This window comes from Nomascus leucogenys, chromosome 6, assembly GCF_006542625.1.
Source record: "Nomascus leucogenys isolate Asia chromosome 6, Asia_NLE_v1, whole genome shotgun sequence".
Lineage (NCBI taxonomy): Eukaryota > Metazoa > Chordata > Mammalia > Primates > Hylobatidae > Nomascus > Nomascus leucogenys.
The window spans coordinates 44626466-44641742 of NC_044386.1; the positions used below are offsets into that span (position 1 = coordinate 44626466).

Below are 15277 nucleotides of genomic sequence, written 5' to 3' on the forward strand. Positions count from 1 at the left end.
AGAATATAAATTGTTCTGTTAGGACATATGCACACGTATGTTCTTTGTAGCACTATTCACAATAGCAAAGACATGCAATCAGCCTAGATGCCCATCAATGGTGGACTGGATGAAAATTGTGGTACATATACACCATGGAATACTATGCAGCCAAAAAAAGGAATGAGATCATGTCCTTTGCAGGGACATGGTTGGAGCTGGAGGCCATTATCCTTAGCAAACTAATGCAGGAACAGAAAAATACCATGTTTTCTCATTTATAAGTGGGAGCTAAATGATGAGAACACAAGACACATAGAGGGGAACAACACATACTTGGGCCTGCCAGAGGGCAGAGGGTGGGAGGAGAGAGAGGATCAGGAAAAATAACTAATGAATGCCTGGGTGATGAAATAATCTGTACAGAAAACCTCCGGGATACATGTTCACCCGTGTATCAAACCTGCACATCCTGCACATGTTCCCTGAGCTTAAAAGTTAATAAATAAATAAATAAACAAACAGTTGTATTTCAATGGACATAGTGATGTATCTGGCAGAGATACAGCTTTAGATTAGGCATTCCTTTATAATTATATGTTGTACAATTATGTGTGTGTGCATATGTATATATATGTGTAAAACAACATATAACTACAAAAGAGTGGTTTCTCTCAAACCACTATATATATATATATATACACACATATATATATACACACACACATATGTATATATATATATATACACACATATATGTATATATATATATACACACATATATATAGTGGTTTTAGAGAATATATTATATATAAAATATATATATATAAAAAATAGTGAGGGTAAAAATTGCAGTTGATAATCTGTAGTAGAAAGAACACTGGATCAGGGGTCTGGTGATGTCACTAACTAGCTATGGGGAAATGCCTTAGAATTTTTTTGAGTACCATTTCCCATCTGTAGAATAATGACAGGACTGGGTTTGAGGAGGGACTCAGTCAAGGGGTTCTCAATCAGTAAGTTCAGTTGTTCTGTTTTATGCCTCTTCATCCACATTGTCTGATGTAGTAGCTACTAGCCACATATGGCTTTTTAGGTTTAAATTAATTAAAATTAAACGGTATTAAAAATGTAGTTCCTTAGTCACAGTGGCCACGTTTCAGGTGCTCAATAACCACATGTGGCTAGTGGCTACTGTGTTGGACAGTACAGCTCTCGAATATTTCATTATAGGAGATATTATTGGACAGCATTGGTTTATATAACCATTTCTATAAAATAACCTTCTTTGAAATGTCTGGTTAGATTTATTTGGTTTTAGAGAGTTTAATTTATTTTACCAACTTTTCAACCAACTAGAAATAGCAAAAATTAGAAATAATTTACTTTTTCTAGGATAAAAACGTAGTACATCTCATTTTCAAAGTATGTGTTTACTTCAAGTTTATAATTGAAAGAGATTTCTCACCACAATTAATAGAAGTTTTATTAGAACCTATTGATAGAACTTACATGTACAGTTCCTACACAGTAGCGAACACTTTTGAAACCCAAATACTAATGTAATGACTTTTTAAAAATGAGGCATTTTATATTATTATGATAGGAGATGTTAAACCGCAAGTTTTTACATTATTTAGGTTTCATTAAAATTAAGTCAGCATTTTCAGGACACAGGATTTGTAGTTGTTGAAATTATTTTTCCCCCTTTTTCTGTTTTTTTTCTAAACAGAAAAAAGGAATACATCGTTGTACAAAATGCAGGCTGCAGTTTTTGACATGCAAGGAGAAAATGGATCATAAGACTCAACACCATCGAACATTTATAAAACCTAAACAACTAGAAGGATTACCTCCTGGAACAAAAGTGAGTTAAAATATATTGTATTTTAACATTTTGTATGATAATAGAAATTAACTCCTGCCCGGCTTTATGTATTGAATATATTTTTAAATGACTTCAGATTTTTGCTCAGACTTTAATTTTAGGTTTTAATTTTATGTGTAGAAGGAAAAACTTCTAACCATTGTTTTGAGTTCAGTGATAGCTGTTAGGTTAGAGTAGTAGTCCTTTCTAAAAAGTACAACTCAATTAACTTTTCCTGGGTCAGTGGGTTGTTTCAATATTTTATAGGCTATTTTTGAGCTTTCAGTTTAAAGTGTATATGTTGACTTTAGTTGCTAAACTATAAGATGCTTGAGATCAGGAATCATGTTTTATTTATCTTTGTGTCCCAGCATCTGGTACAGTGCCTTGAGTGCCATAGGTTCTCAGATGTTTGTTGCAGTTGTTATTACTGAGTTTACTCTGAGAAGCAAGTTCTACTGCTGGATAGCATTGTGTTTTAAGTGAGCAAACACATGTCTGACTGCATACTGATGATTGTAATTTACTTTTCCCTTTTTGCCTTATGTACATCTGTTTTCTCTGACTTCTTTATATACAGTCAGCTCTTGAATATTTGCTCCAGTGGAGGGAAACAGAGGCATGGATAATCCAAAGTGAATAATCCCCAAAACATTTATTTTTGGCTTTGGGTACTTTCCTTTGAATGTGGGTATGTCTGTTATTTGAATTAACTAAAACAATATAAAGCCATGCTCTGAAGACGTGATAGCAAGAGAAGCTATCCAGCATCCTTCCCTGCAATCCATTCATTCCATGTTGGGACTAGACATGCAGAACACTAATGTAAGCAGTGCAGTCCTCTCTCATTTTTTCCCTTATTAATAATAATAATATTAATGATAATGATACTAAATGTTTTTATAGCACCTTAGAATTAGACTTTCAGTGTACTTTTTCATACATTCTGTTGTCTAATTCATACCACAATCCACTGAGGTTAATAAGGCAGGTATTACCCCATGTTATAGATGTGAAGAAGCATAGAGAGGATAAGTTCCTCGTTCAAGGTCACATGGCTAGGAAGGCCTTTTGATTCCTGGTCCAGTGCCATTGTATGTTACCCAAGCACATGTATGTCATAGGACTTCCTTATTGACTGTTCCTCAAATACAGGAGGAGGGTGTAGTCAAATGATTAACCAGAATGTTGGTAGGCACTTGTGTTTTTCATTGTCAACCAACAGATAAAATTAAACATTTTCTCATTCTGAATACTAAATGATGAACTTTGTATTAGTTTACTTTAAGAAAATTCTAAATATTATTTAGCCCTCTATGCAATATAATAAATTGATGTAACTCCTCCCATAACATTTGTAAGCATAAATCTTGGACACTGAACTCCTGGAAAGGGGAGATCACATTTACTGTAGATCTGTTTCTTTTATAGTTGTTAAAGGATAATTTAGGCCTTTCTAGAATTATTTTTCAGGCTTGAGATTTAAATTTTGAGCTCTATGTTTGTGAATTTATTAAAGTTAAGTCAGGGCATAAAAATAGCTATGGAATGTGCTCTTTGTATATTCATATAATTTGTATTAACTCCTAATTATTCACTGATAACTGTGTTAACATATAACTGATATCAATACAAAAATGTAATATTACAACTTAATATCAAGTTTAATATCATTTAATAGTTTGAACATTTAGAATAAATGGGAGACTTACCTGATTATAGTTTATATATGCTTTTTTCAAAATTCTCGATTTTTAACTTTTTTGTACCATGATATTTTAATATTAATGTACTGATTAATCTCTTAAAACAAATCTTCTCTTTATTTTTGTAGGTTACTATTCGAGCTTCAGTTGGACCTCTGCAATCAGGAGCTTCACCTACACCTTCCATTAGCGCAAGTGCTTCTACCCTTCAGCTCTCACCTCCAAGGACTAAAAATATAACTGCTAAAAATCCTGCAAAATCTAATACAAGTAAACCTAATACAATCAAATCCAACGCAAGTAAACCTAATACAAGTAAGCCTAATGGAAGTAAATCTAAATACAAACCAAAAATCTCTAATATGCAAAAGAAACAAAGCACATTGGCTAGTAGCAATAAAAAAAGTAAAGTCAATACAGCATTGAGGAATTTAAGGTAATCTTTTATTCCTGATATACAATATAATTTAAACTTAAGTATAAAAACATATACTTTAGTTAACAGAGCATTAATAAGGCTCTTCCTTATTATTTTTGTTTTAAAATATATTTTTATTGTTTTTTTTTATGTCTCCCTAAGGTATCGTCGGGGCATTCACAAATGCATTGAGTGTTGTTCCGAAATAAAAGATTTTGCAAACCACTTTCCTACGTACGTCCACTGTAGTTTCTGCAGATACAACACTAGCTGTAGCAAAGCCTATGTAAATCATATGATGAGGTAAGATGAATTAAATGTGTAAATTGCCAATTAAAATTATAGTTCAGCAAGTTTCTGTTTTGAAAACAAAGTTATCCTATTAGAAGCCAGTTTTTCTCTTCAAGGAGCTAAAAGGATCTAACAATAAGGAACTTTTAGGATATTGCCTGGTCCTGTTTCTCAGCATAGTAACTAGAAATTATGGGACTAAAATTGTAAGAAAAATTAAGCTAATGAAATTAGAATAGGTTTGTTAGGGAAATAGTTTTTCTTTTTTATTTTTTTGAGATGGAGTCTTGCTCTGTTGCCCAGGCCGGAGTGCAGTGGTGTCATCTCAGCTCACTGAAGCCGCCGCCTCGCAGGTTCAAGCAATTCTCCCGCCTCAGCCTCCTGAGTAACTGGGACAACAGGTGTGAGCCACCATGCCTGGCTAATTTTTGGATTTTTAGTAGAGACAGGGTTTCACCATGTTGGCCAGGCTGGTCTCAAACTCCTGACCTCAAGTGATCTGCCCGCCTTGGCCTCCCAAAGTGCTGGGATTACAGGCATGAGCCATTGCATCCGGCTGGGAAATAGTTTTTCCATGGAACTTTTTATTGCCCCATTGGTGTTTCAATAATGGTTATTTTCCAACAGAATTTTAAATTTTTAAATATATTTACTAAATAAATACTTGTAATCTCATGAGCAGTATCCTCTTTAAAGCAGTCACTTTGAAAGACTTTAAGATTTTCAGTGGAATCTGTTTCTCTTTCTGTATTCCAACTGTCTTTTTATCCATCTGTCAGGCCATCTATACTTGCATCTATTCAGTGAAAATGAGACACCATTCCACCATGATGCCACTTTTGGAATTCTTTTTCATTAATTCATTCAACTTAGATTATTTGAGTACTTAGTATTTACACTATGTTAGGAAAAGCCTTCAGAGTCTGCATTATTTTCATTTTTCGATCTCATTACGGGAATACTTTATTCCTTCAGAATGGGTTTGTACTTTTTTTTAAGTAGGCAAAAGTTGTTTAAATATAAACCTGAGAGTTTGCTTATTCAAAGTAAGTTTGTTCAGTTTTTTTAAAATTAGAATTAATGTGTTATAAGTGACTTTCTTGCAGATTACACATGACTTCTCTGTTACTTGCTGGTCATTATCAACTACTGCTTTCAAGGATTCTCCTACCTTTCTTAGTGGCTTCAGCACTTCTCTCGGTTTTTCCATGTCTTCATGATTGGCCTGACCTCATGGTATCTTGCTTCTTTAGTGCCAGCATTTCACATCAACTTTTAAGTTCATGTACTGTCTTTTCTTTTCTTGAAACTACAGTACCATTTAAATGTCTTCCTATAAACTGTTCATTCCTGTTGGATTTGCATTACCCTATGATGTTCAGGGCTTTAACTCCTTTCTCCAGCCTGGTAGCACCCATCTAATTTTGTAGTCAGCCTTACTCTCAGGATCATCTGTTTTGATTGTGGCTTTTTGTCCTAGAATGCTTTACATCTTTAGTCGTGCTCACTTGGCAGAAAGGCCAAGGTAAGATTTGAACCTCTTCCCTTTTGAGCTTTCTCTGTGCTCACTTCTAGACTATCAAATGGTCCTTGATTTAATCAACTCTGATTTCAGAAACTTTAATTCTGATTAGGTCTTTTTTTTTAAAAAAAGGCCTCTTTATTTTTACCCGTAACATTTGTTTAATCCGTCTTCATTACCCTAAAGATTTTATTTTAGTTTCTCAGTTGTTAACTTGGCCTATTAATTAGTCAATTGTAGGTCATCCTTTTTATTTTTCCTAAAATTAACTCTTTTCAACCCCACATATTTTTCCTGTTACCTTCAATCAGATATTATTCTTAAAAATCTAACATGTCTCACTTCCCCATTAACTGTCCTTTCTCCCCCAGTTCACCATGACCATATTCGGTTAACTTGGACCTTCATCTCTTTCTCTCTTTATGGTTCCTTCTACTTACAAACATTTTCAGGTATCTAAAAAAATTTTTGGAAGAGGACAGTTTGTCCCAGCTGCCTGTTTTCCTTATTTCTTGTCTTCCTTTTTACCATTAACATTTGTAAAAAGTGTTTGCTACCAACTTTATTGTGATTCATTTCTTTACCTTTTGAGTATTGCCCCCACCTACCAACTAACATTCCTCTTTTAAAGATTATCTGTTATGAACATATCACCATATTTACTCACTGTTTTTCTTTCTTACTCATCTGTGACTTCCTTAGAGTATTTGACATTGTTGTCACTCACTTTTTAAAACTTAATTTGTTTAATGTTCCTGACAGCCATGTGAAATTAATTAATTTAAAAATTTTTATAGAGACTACTTCATATTTGTGGAGTACATGTGATATTTTGTTACAAGCATACAATATGTAATAAACCCAGGGATATCCATCACTTCCAATTTTATCATTTCTTCATTTCTTCTTCTTCTTCTTTTTTTTTTTTTTTGTGAGATGGGGTCTCACTCTGTCACCCTAGAGTGCCAGGTGGTACAGTCAAAGCTCACTGCAACCTCAAACTCCTGGGCTCAAGTGATCCTCCTGTGTTAGCCTCCTGAGTAGCTATATAGGTGTGTGCCACTATGCCCAGCTACATTTCTCATTTCTTTGTGATGGGAACATTCAATATATACTCTTCTATTTAGTTTGCAATATACAAGAAATTCTTGTTCATTGTCATCACACACAGCTCTTAGTGTCATATGGAACTAAAAGCTTCCATTGCCACTCTTAGGGTTTGGTAGGTCTTTTTGTCTTTTTCTTAACTTCGGTGGTACCCTTGCTTCCCTCATTGCATTAGGTGCATCCCACTGAATGGCGAACTCTTCTCTGCAGTGTTGATTCTTGTTAGAAGCTTGAGGTTTATATATACAGAAGCCTAATTTTCTCCAAAGCACGAGAACCTTTAATTGCTATCCTGTACTAACTCTGTAGCCTCTCAATTGGTCTTTTTCCCTTTGGTCTCATACCTGCCCCAATCCATCCCTGTAAGTTGGTTAATCTTCCACAGAGTATAGTTTCTTCCATATTAATTTTCTTTCTTTTTTCCTTTTTTTTTTTTTTTTTGAGAAAGGGTCTCACTCCAACCCAGGTTACAGCCTCGACCTTCTGGGTTCAGGTGATCCTCCCACCTCAGCATCTCGAGTAGCTGGGACTTACAGGCATGCACTAACATGCTCAGATAAATTTGGTTTTTTTTGGTAGAGATGGGAGTTTTTCCATTTTGCCCAGGCTGGTCATGGGCTCTTGGGCTCAAGTGATCTGCCTACTCTAGCCTCCTAAAGTGCAATGATTATAGCTGAGCCCCCCAGCTGCGCCTGGCCCCGTGTTTGTTTTCTACAGTGACTATTCTGTATTCCTTGTTAGTTCCCAGAATACCCTGTTCCTTCCTCTCAGTTTACCTTCTTTTTTCAAGTGTCTGATCACCACAACTTTCTTTGAATTGTGTACTATTCATCTATTTTGCCTTTTTTTTGAGACAGAGTCTTGCTCTGTTACCTGTCACCCAGGCTGGAGTGCAGTGGCGAGGTCTTGGCTCACTGCAACCTCCACCTCCCAGGTTCAAGCGATTCTCCTGCCTCAGCCTCCCGAGTAGCTGTGATTGCAGGTGCCGCCAACATGCCTGGCTAATTTCTGTATTTTTAGTAGAGATGGGGTTTCACCATGTTGTCCAGGCTGGTCTCAAACTCCTGACCTCAGGTGATCCACCCGCCTTGGCCTCCCAAAGTGCTGGATAACAGGCATGAGCCACCGCGTCTGGCCCTATTTTGCCTTTTATTGTATTTATTTGTGTTTGTATTATCTTCTTGAGAAGAAGGGGGTCTTTGTATTTATCATATCACCTAGCACATTACAAACTGCAGGTGATAGTCATTATTTGTTTTAATTATAAAAGGTCCTAAATAAAATCTCAGAAGAAGGTGTTCAAAAATCTTGAAGCAGCTGGAGTATTGTTGGAGTAAGATCCTTTCAAAGAAAAGCATCATTAAATGTGTAATTTTTAATTTTTTTAAGCAGCATTTTTTAGGTTCAGTTCTTTAAATTATTGTACCTTATTGGCTTATAGCTTTTAGGTAGTAATAGAAATTATCTGAAAAAAATGCACATAAATTGCTCTATAATGTTGCTATTATTCCTCAAAATGATGTATAAGAAGCATTTTTCTTTACATAAAAGAGAATTAAGTTAACATACATAAGCAGTATCTCTTTTTTGTAGCAGAGTTTTATTATTTCAACCAGGTTCATGTATTTTATTATGTACCTACTAGGAAGGTATTTAATACAATTTGCTAAGAAGTATGGCAAGCTGGGGGTGAAGAATCAAACAAGTCTGGATTTGAATCCAAACTTCACTGTATACGTGTGGAACTTTGAACAAGTTAACTTAATCTGACTCTCAGATTGCATTTCTTGAAAAGAAAGTTATTGTGATTATTAGAAAAACTGTATTAAAGCACTTAATAACAATTTGCACTTAAGAGATAGTCAAGTAATGATAGCTATTAATTTCTAAGTTGTCGTTATTAGGATTGGGGGAGTCCTTGATTGTAATTTTCATAATTTAGAAGGGGAAATAAATTTACCTAGCTTATTGTGATAAACAAATGACTATGAAAGTATGGAGGAGGTAAAGATGAAATCTGTAAACAAGAAATAAGGGAAGATTTTCTGTAAATTTCACTTAGGCTTTGAAGGATGATTTTTAAAATTTCCAAGGAAAAAGAAAGCTAGTATAAAAATTTGTTTCTTACACAGTAGGTAAGACAGAGTACTGAATTTTAAAAAGATCTGCTTGACTTCATTATAAATTTTACATAAATTTATTGACACTAAATGATAATCATAGGACTAGTTAGACTATTATGTCTTCTGCCTATAGTTTTCCCCCTTTTTTCCAGTTCATCCTTTCTTTTGCTGTAGGCAAATCTGGGCAGGTCATTCTTTGGCCTAAAATCCTTTCCTAACATTGATAGGATGAAGTTCAGATTTTCTGGAAAATATAACACCTTTCCATATCAAATTCCTAACTACTTTTCAACTCCTTCAACTCCTTTTATTCTGTTGAAAATCCTTCTGTATCTTCACAGTTACTTTTTGCTTTCCCTGGAAGTGAAGCAGTAAGAACCTTCTAACTGCAGTGAACTCCTAATTGTTAGCTGGCTTCTACCCCATCTGTCTGCAGCTTTCCTTCATGCAACCACAAACTCTGTATGTGTCACTATTGACTTTTATCCTGTGTTAATTATTTATGAATATGTATTCATTGATTTAGCAAATATTTATTGGGCATTCATTCTGTGCCGTCCCCTCTCTCCCCCAAACACTGCCCCCAACCAACCATAAACTCTAGGGCAGGCAGCTTGCCTTTGTTGTATGGTCAGCCTCCACTCTAATGTCTTAAAATTGTTAAGAAAATTGTTCCTTTTATGTTTCTTAGAAAGTAAGGTTGTTACTTACATGGTATCAAGATTATGAAGAAAATATGATTAGAGGAGGTTTTTGACCTCAGTTTTCTTGAGATATAATTTATACACAATAAAATTCACCTATTTTTAGAGAATTGCTTAATCAGTTTTGATAATTATATACTGTCAGCTAACCAGGTAAGGGATTTTTAAAAATTAGGTTTTAACATTATATTTTTACTATATTGTAATAAAAAACCTTTCTTAGATTTATTTCTATATTGCTATTACCTTTATGGAGAGCTAATAGGAAGAAGGGTAGTATTTTTTTTCCTTTTTATATGTGAGCTGTGAATTCACTTTTCCCTTCCTGTGATACACAAAACTGTAAGTATGGAATTAAATACAGAGAAATCAAACAGGTGGTAGAAATCCCTTTTTATAGATGAGAAACTCTAAAACAGAATTCAGGTAACTAAAAGTTTAAAATTATCAACATTATGATATGGTATAAGTTGTAGACAGATGTACAGGCTATCAAAAGACCCTATACTGTAATATTTTCTCTCCTCTTATATTTAATAGATAAATAAACCAAAAATAGTCTGCTTGTTTGAAGAGAAAGAATAAAGAGCTTTTAAATCTCATTTAAAAATAACTTATTTTGGTTCACATGTTTTAGTAATCAAACAAAATCTTGGACTTATTTCTCTGAGGAAATATAGTTGTGTATACAAGTTTTTGCATATAATTTCAGGGCTTCCCAACTTCCCAATGTACTCTTCTAACAAAACTGTGTTTTTGTGATACCATCTTAAATTTGTAAACTCTAATGGTAATTACTCCTAGGTTGAAGAAATGACTATTAGAAATCTGAGGATATTTTCTGGGGATTATAGCTAGTGACACATGCAGAGTCTGCGATTGCATGAAGGAAAGCTGCAGATAGATAGGTAGAAATATGTGTATATATATATTTTTTCCTTTTTTTTGCTATACATACATGCAGTGCTGGGGACAATTACCTTGTATCTGAGAGTAAGCATTGACCCAGGTGTGTTGGCTGCTGTTTCTTAAACTTTAGCATGTGTGTGAATCACTGAAAATGCTTCTTAAAGCAAATTCCTGAGCTCCTCTGCCCTTTGTAGGTTTGAGGGGTTGTCACGAGGGAGGGGGTTGTTGGTGGGGGAAGACTACATTTTGAAATACAGTAGTCCCCCTTATCCGCTGGGGTATATATTCCAAGACCCCCCAGTGAATGCCTGAAACTGTGGATAGTATTAAGCTCTATGTGTACTATACTTGTTTTTTCCTGTGCATACATATGTATAATAAAGGTTTATTTATAAATTACACACAGTAAGATAATTAACAACAATAGAACAATTATAATAACAATATACTGTAATAAAAATTATATGAATGTAGTCTGTCTCTCTTAAAATATCTGATTGTGCTGTATGTGGGTAACAGAAGCCACAGAAAGTGAAACGTGGATAACGGCAGTGAGGAGGGACAACTGTAAGCTGTTAGGTGATATTTACCCTCTTGGTCTAATACTGGCTTTCTAGTACAGGAAACTTTCCTTACTGGAATTAAAAGGGTATATAGAAGCTATTATCATGGGCTACAAAATTTGGTTAGTTTTCTTTTCTGTGCTTAGAGGAAACATTGTTTTAACTCATGAGTTCCTTTTTTTTTTTTTTTTTTAATTAGAAACCTCTACTAGAAAGCCAGGCTCGGTGGCCTCCCTCTGTAGTTTCAGCTACCCAGGAGACTGAGGCAGAAGGATCACTTGAGCCCAGGAGTTTGATTCCAGCTGGGCAACATAGTGAGATCCATCTCTTAAGAAGAAAAAAAAGTCTACTAGTAATTACAAGGAACACTGTAAATGTTTGAGTTTACAAATGGTAAACAGTGGCATTTAGCTCAACTTCTGTTTACTTCCCAGATCATTTGGATCCTACCCCACTCCCCCTACACAAACATGTTAAAATTGGAGAGTAATAAAAAAGAATTACTATTAACAACTATTCATATGATAGCATACATGTTATTAACAAATATTTAGAATTGTTTTCAACTCTTAGTAAATGAAAATATTTAATTTGATGCTCTTTACATTTTCTTAATTCTCAGTATTTCCTTTTTTAATATAATGGTAAGGTACAGTGCTAACCATCTACGAATATGCCTAGGAAAATAGTGTCATTAGAATATAATAGGTAAAATGGAATATTAGATAAAATATTGAATTAAATGGAAGTGACAGGCATTTTATTATTTATAATCTTTTATTAAAAACTAGAAATTTAAGTATGGACTTGAAATATAGTTATAAATTAATGTGACTTATTGTATAATAAAATTTTTACAATCTCTTTTGTTTCTCCAGCTTTCATAGTAACCGTCCAAGCAAAAGGTTTTGTATTTTTAAGAAGCATTCAGAAAATCTCAGGTAACTAGTTGATCTTTTTTTACTCTTTCTACTGAAAAATTGTAATGACTTAAATTTTTTTTAACACAACAGCTTTGTTGAGGTAGAATTAGCATACCATACAATTTATGTGTTTATAGGTTTTAGTATGTTCACAGAGTTCTGCAGCAATCACCAGTTAGTTTTGGTACATTTTTATCACTCCAGAAAGAAACCCTGTACCTGTTAGTGGTTATTCCCATTTCTCTCCAGCTCTCCCCATCCCTAAACAACAACTAGTGTACTTTCTGTCTGTGTAATATTTGCCCATTCTGGACATTTCATATAAAAAATGATACATGATGTGGTCCTCTGTGACTGGCTTCTTTCATTTAGCATATTTTCAAGATTCATCAATGTTGTAGCATGTATCAATATTTCATTGTTAAAAATTGCTGCATAATATTCCATTATAAAGATATATCATAGTTCATTTAGATTATGTTCATTTTGAGGCCCTTATGAATAATACTACTGTGAACATGTGTGTGCATGTTTTTGTATGGACATGTATTTTTATTTCTCTTTAGTATATACTTATGATTGGAATTGCTGGTTTGTTTGATAACTCCATGCTGAGCCTTTGAGGAACCACCAGACTGTTTTCCAAAGTAACTCCACTATTTTACATTCCCACCAGCAGTGTTTGAGGGTTCCAGTTTCTCCACATCTTTGCCAACACTTTTTATTATCTCTTTTTGATTATAGTCACCCTAATGGGTATAAAGTGGTATCTCATTGTGGTTTGCTATAACTTTTTTTAAACCTGATGTTAGGGTACCTAATTTGAAAATATAAATGATTGCTACTGGACATTAGAGAGTTGTGTTCATTGTATTCCTAGACCAGAAGTATGATTACTCATTGTTCTCTTGCTCAATTTATTTCAGTGGAAAGGTGGTGTCCAGAGGAAACCTTGATGCATTTGCATTGTAAAATGAGAACAAAAATAAGGCTCTCCAACAATATTTGAATATTAAAAAGATAGCTAAGCTATCTCATAAAGGAATGAACACTTTTTTAGTTTTGAAGTAAATTTCCTTTAACCACCGGAATTCTTGAAATCAGTATATGATTTTTATAATTCTTATATTTTCTTTTGAAAATAAAGAGAATTATACAATTTTACTATACAGAAAGAACTGTTGATAAAACTTTCTAAAGGCATTGATAGTTAGTTATCTTTGGTTATACGACACACTTAGAATCCACTGAGCACTATTGTTTCATATTCTTCTGATTTCTTGAACTTCCTTTGTTTATTTTATGTTGCCATTGCTCCTTGAAATGTCAATGTCTTTGTTCCACGAAGCTGATCTGTAGAGATAAGTTTAGCCAATACTTATTTTGATGCTTTGGATTAGTGGAAAATGTAGATGAGGGGATGGTATGTCTCAGGACCTTTGCATTTATTATTTCCTATGCCTAGTTTGCTTTCCCCCAGATATTGTATGGTTAGCTCTTTTGTCCCTTTTAGGCCTCTACTTTGATTGAGTGAGTCTTTCCTTGACTACGAAATTTAAAACTGTATCCTCTTCCCTTTGCTTTATCCCAGCATTCCTTATCTCCTTTTTATGTTTTACTTTTCTCTAGATCATCTAACATACTTTTATTTTGCTTGCTTATTGCCTGTGTTCTCTCACTACATTGTGTGTGGTTTGGTTTTTTTGTGTATGCCTGGCACACAGTAGGCTATTTGTTGAATAAATTAATGTATATATTGAAAATGATGTACATGGAAAATAGGTCCCATCTGTGATGTTAGACTAGTAGCTCACAGGGAGAGAAAATTTCATTCAATTTTTAAAATGTTAGTACTACTTTTAAAATATTTACTGAATCTAGGGAAATAATTAAGCTACATTAGACGTTACCTTTACTAAAAACAGTTACAAGAGTGAATATGATTTTATTGCATTCTAAGAATGAGAGTTTAATTCAATTTTTACCTCATTGTTGTCAAGCTCAGTTGTGTGTTTAGTTTCTCAATGAACTATGTGATTTTAAAGATCTGGGATGTTTTTTCACTAAACTTGGGTAGTCTCAAATTGAAAATTGTTCAATTTCTGTGAATGGAGCTTAGCATATTTATAATTCTATATGACAATGATTAATGTAATTACTCTTATTGAAATAGACTATTCATTCCATAACTATTTATTATGTATCTGTCTTGCACATAAAGTAGCAGGTCCTGTAAAGATGACAGTGATGAAGCAGTGTTGGAACCAGCCTTCAGGGAATGTACAGTACAGTTTATTGGGTGGGAGTTAAGGTGTGAACATAAATAACTATGAATTTTAATAAGTGCAATGAGAGTTATTTCAGAGAGGAAAAATATTACAGTTCTTATAGTGATCTGGATAGGTATTAGGCCTACTTGGCTTTAAAGGATGGGTATTGTTTCTACTGGTAGAACAGGCATGGGGCATTCTAGTTCAATAGACTAAATTTTTTTCAAGAGTTCTGTTTACAATTCAAATTACTTTAGGCAACTTAACATCATTTGTACATTTAACATAATTGATTTTCTTTTAAATAGCACTTCAAATGCTTGGTGTAACAAACTCCCAAGTGCTTAACTCTTATAAGAAATTAAACATATAGTGGCTAAGTTATCTGAAGCATTTTATTATTTTTACAGGCTTAATATTTTAAAACACCTTTCAGCTAAAAATGACACAAGTCTAAATGCATTTTAAATTAGAATCTTAATGTACTTTATGTCAAGTATATTCACATACTTCAAATAGCAAATGCTAAACAGTTAGATCCAGTGAGGACAAAAACTCTTCCTGTACTCAAAAATAAAGTATTGGTAACTAGGGAATTGTTTCCTAACCTCTTTAAAAATTTATAATAATTACACATTTCATTTAAGAACTACAGCACTCAGGCCGGGCGCGGTGGCTCATTACACCTGTAATCCCAGCACTGGGAGGCTGAGGCGGGCTGATCACAAGGTCAGGAGTTTGAGACCAGCCTGACCAACATGGTGAAACCCCGTCTCTACTAAAAATACAAAAATTAGCCAGGTGTGGTAGCATGAGCCTGCAGTCCAAGCTACTCAGGGGCTTGAGGCAGGAGAATCGCTTGAACCCAGGAGGTGGAGGTTGCAGTGAGCTGAGA

General features: G+C 34.2%; 1 protein-coding gene across 3 annotated transcripts in view; it reads left to right on the forward strand.

Moving 5' to 3' along the window:
* ZNF280D (zinc finger protein 280D) overlaps positions 1 to 15277 on the forward strand; it is a 105776-nt gene that overhangs the window by 65630 nt on the left and 24869 nt on the right. For all 3 annotated transcript variants that reach the window (XM_003266965.2, XM_012507559.1, XM_030814049.1), the window contains exons 14-17: positions 1712 to 1846; positions 3681 to 3988; positions 4133 to 4273; positions 12068 to 12130. In XM_003266965.2, the coding sequence (XP_003267013.1) occupies positions 1712 to 1846; positions 3681 to 3988; positions 4133 to 4273; positions 12068 to 12130 (647 nt within the window). The remainder of the gene's footprint in view (positions 1 to 1711; positions 1847 to 3680; positions 3989 to 4132; positions 4274 to 12067; positions 12131 to 15277) is intronic.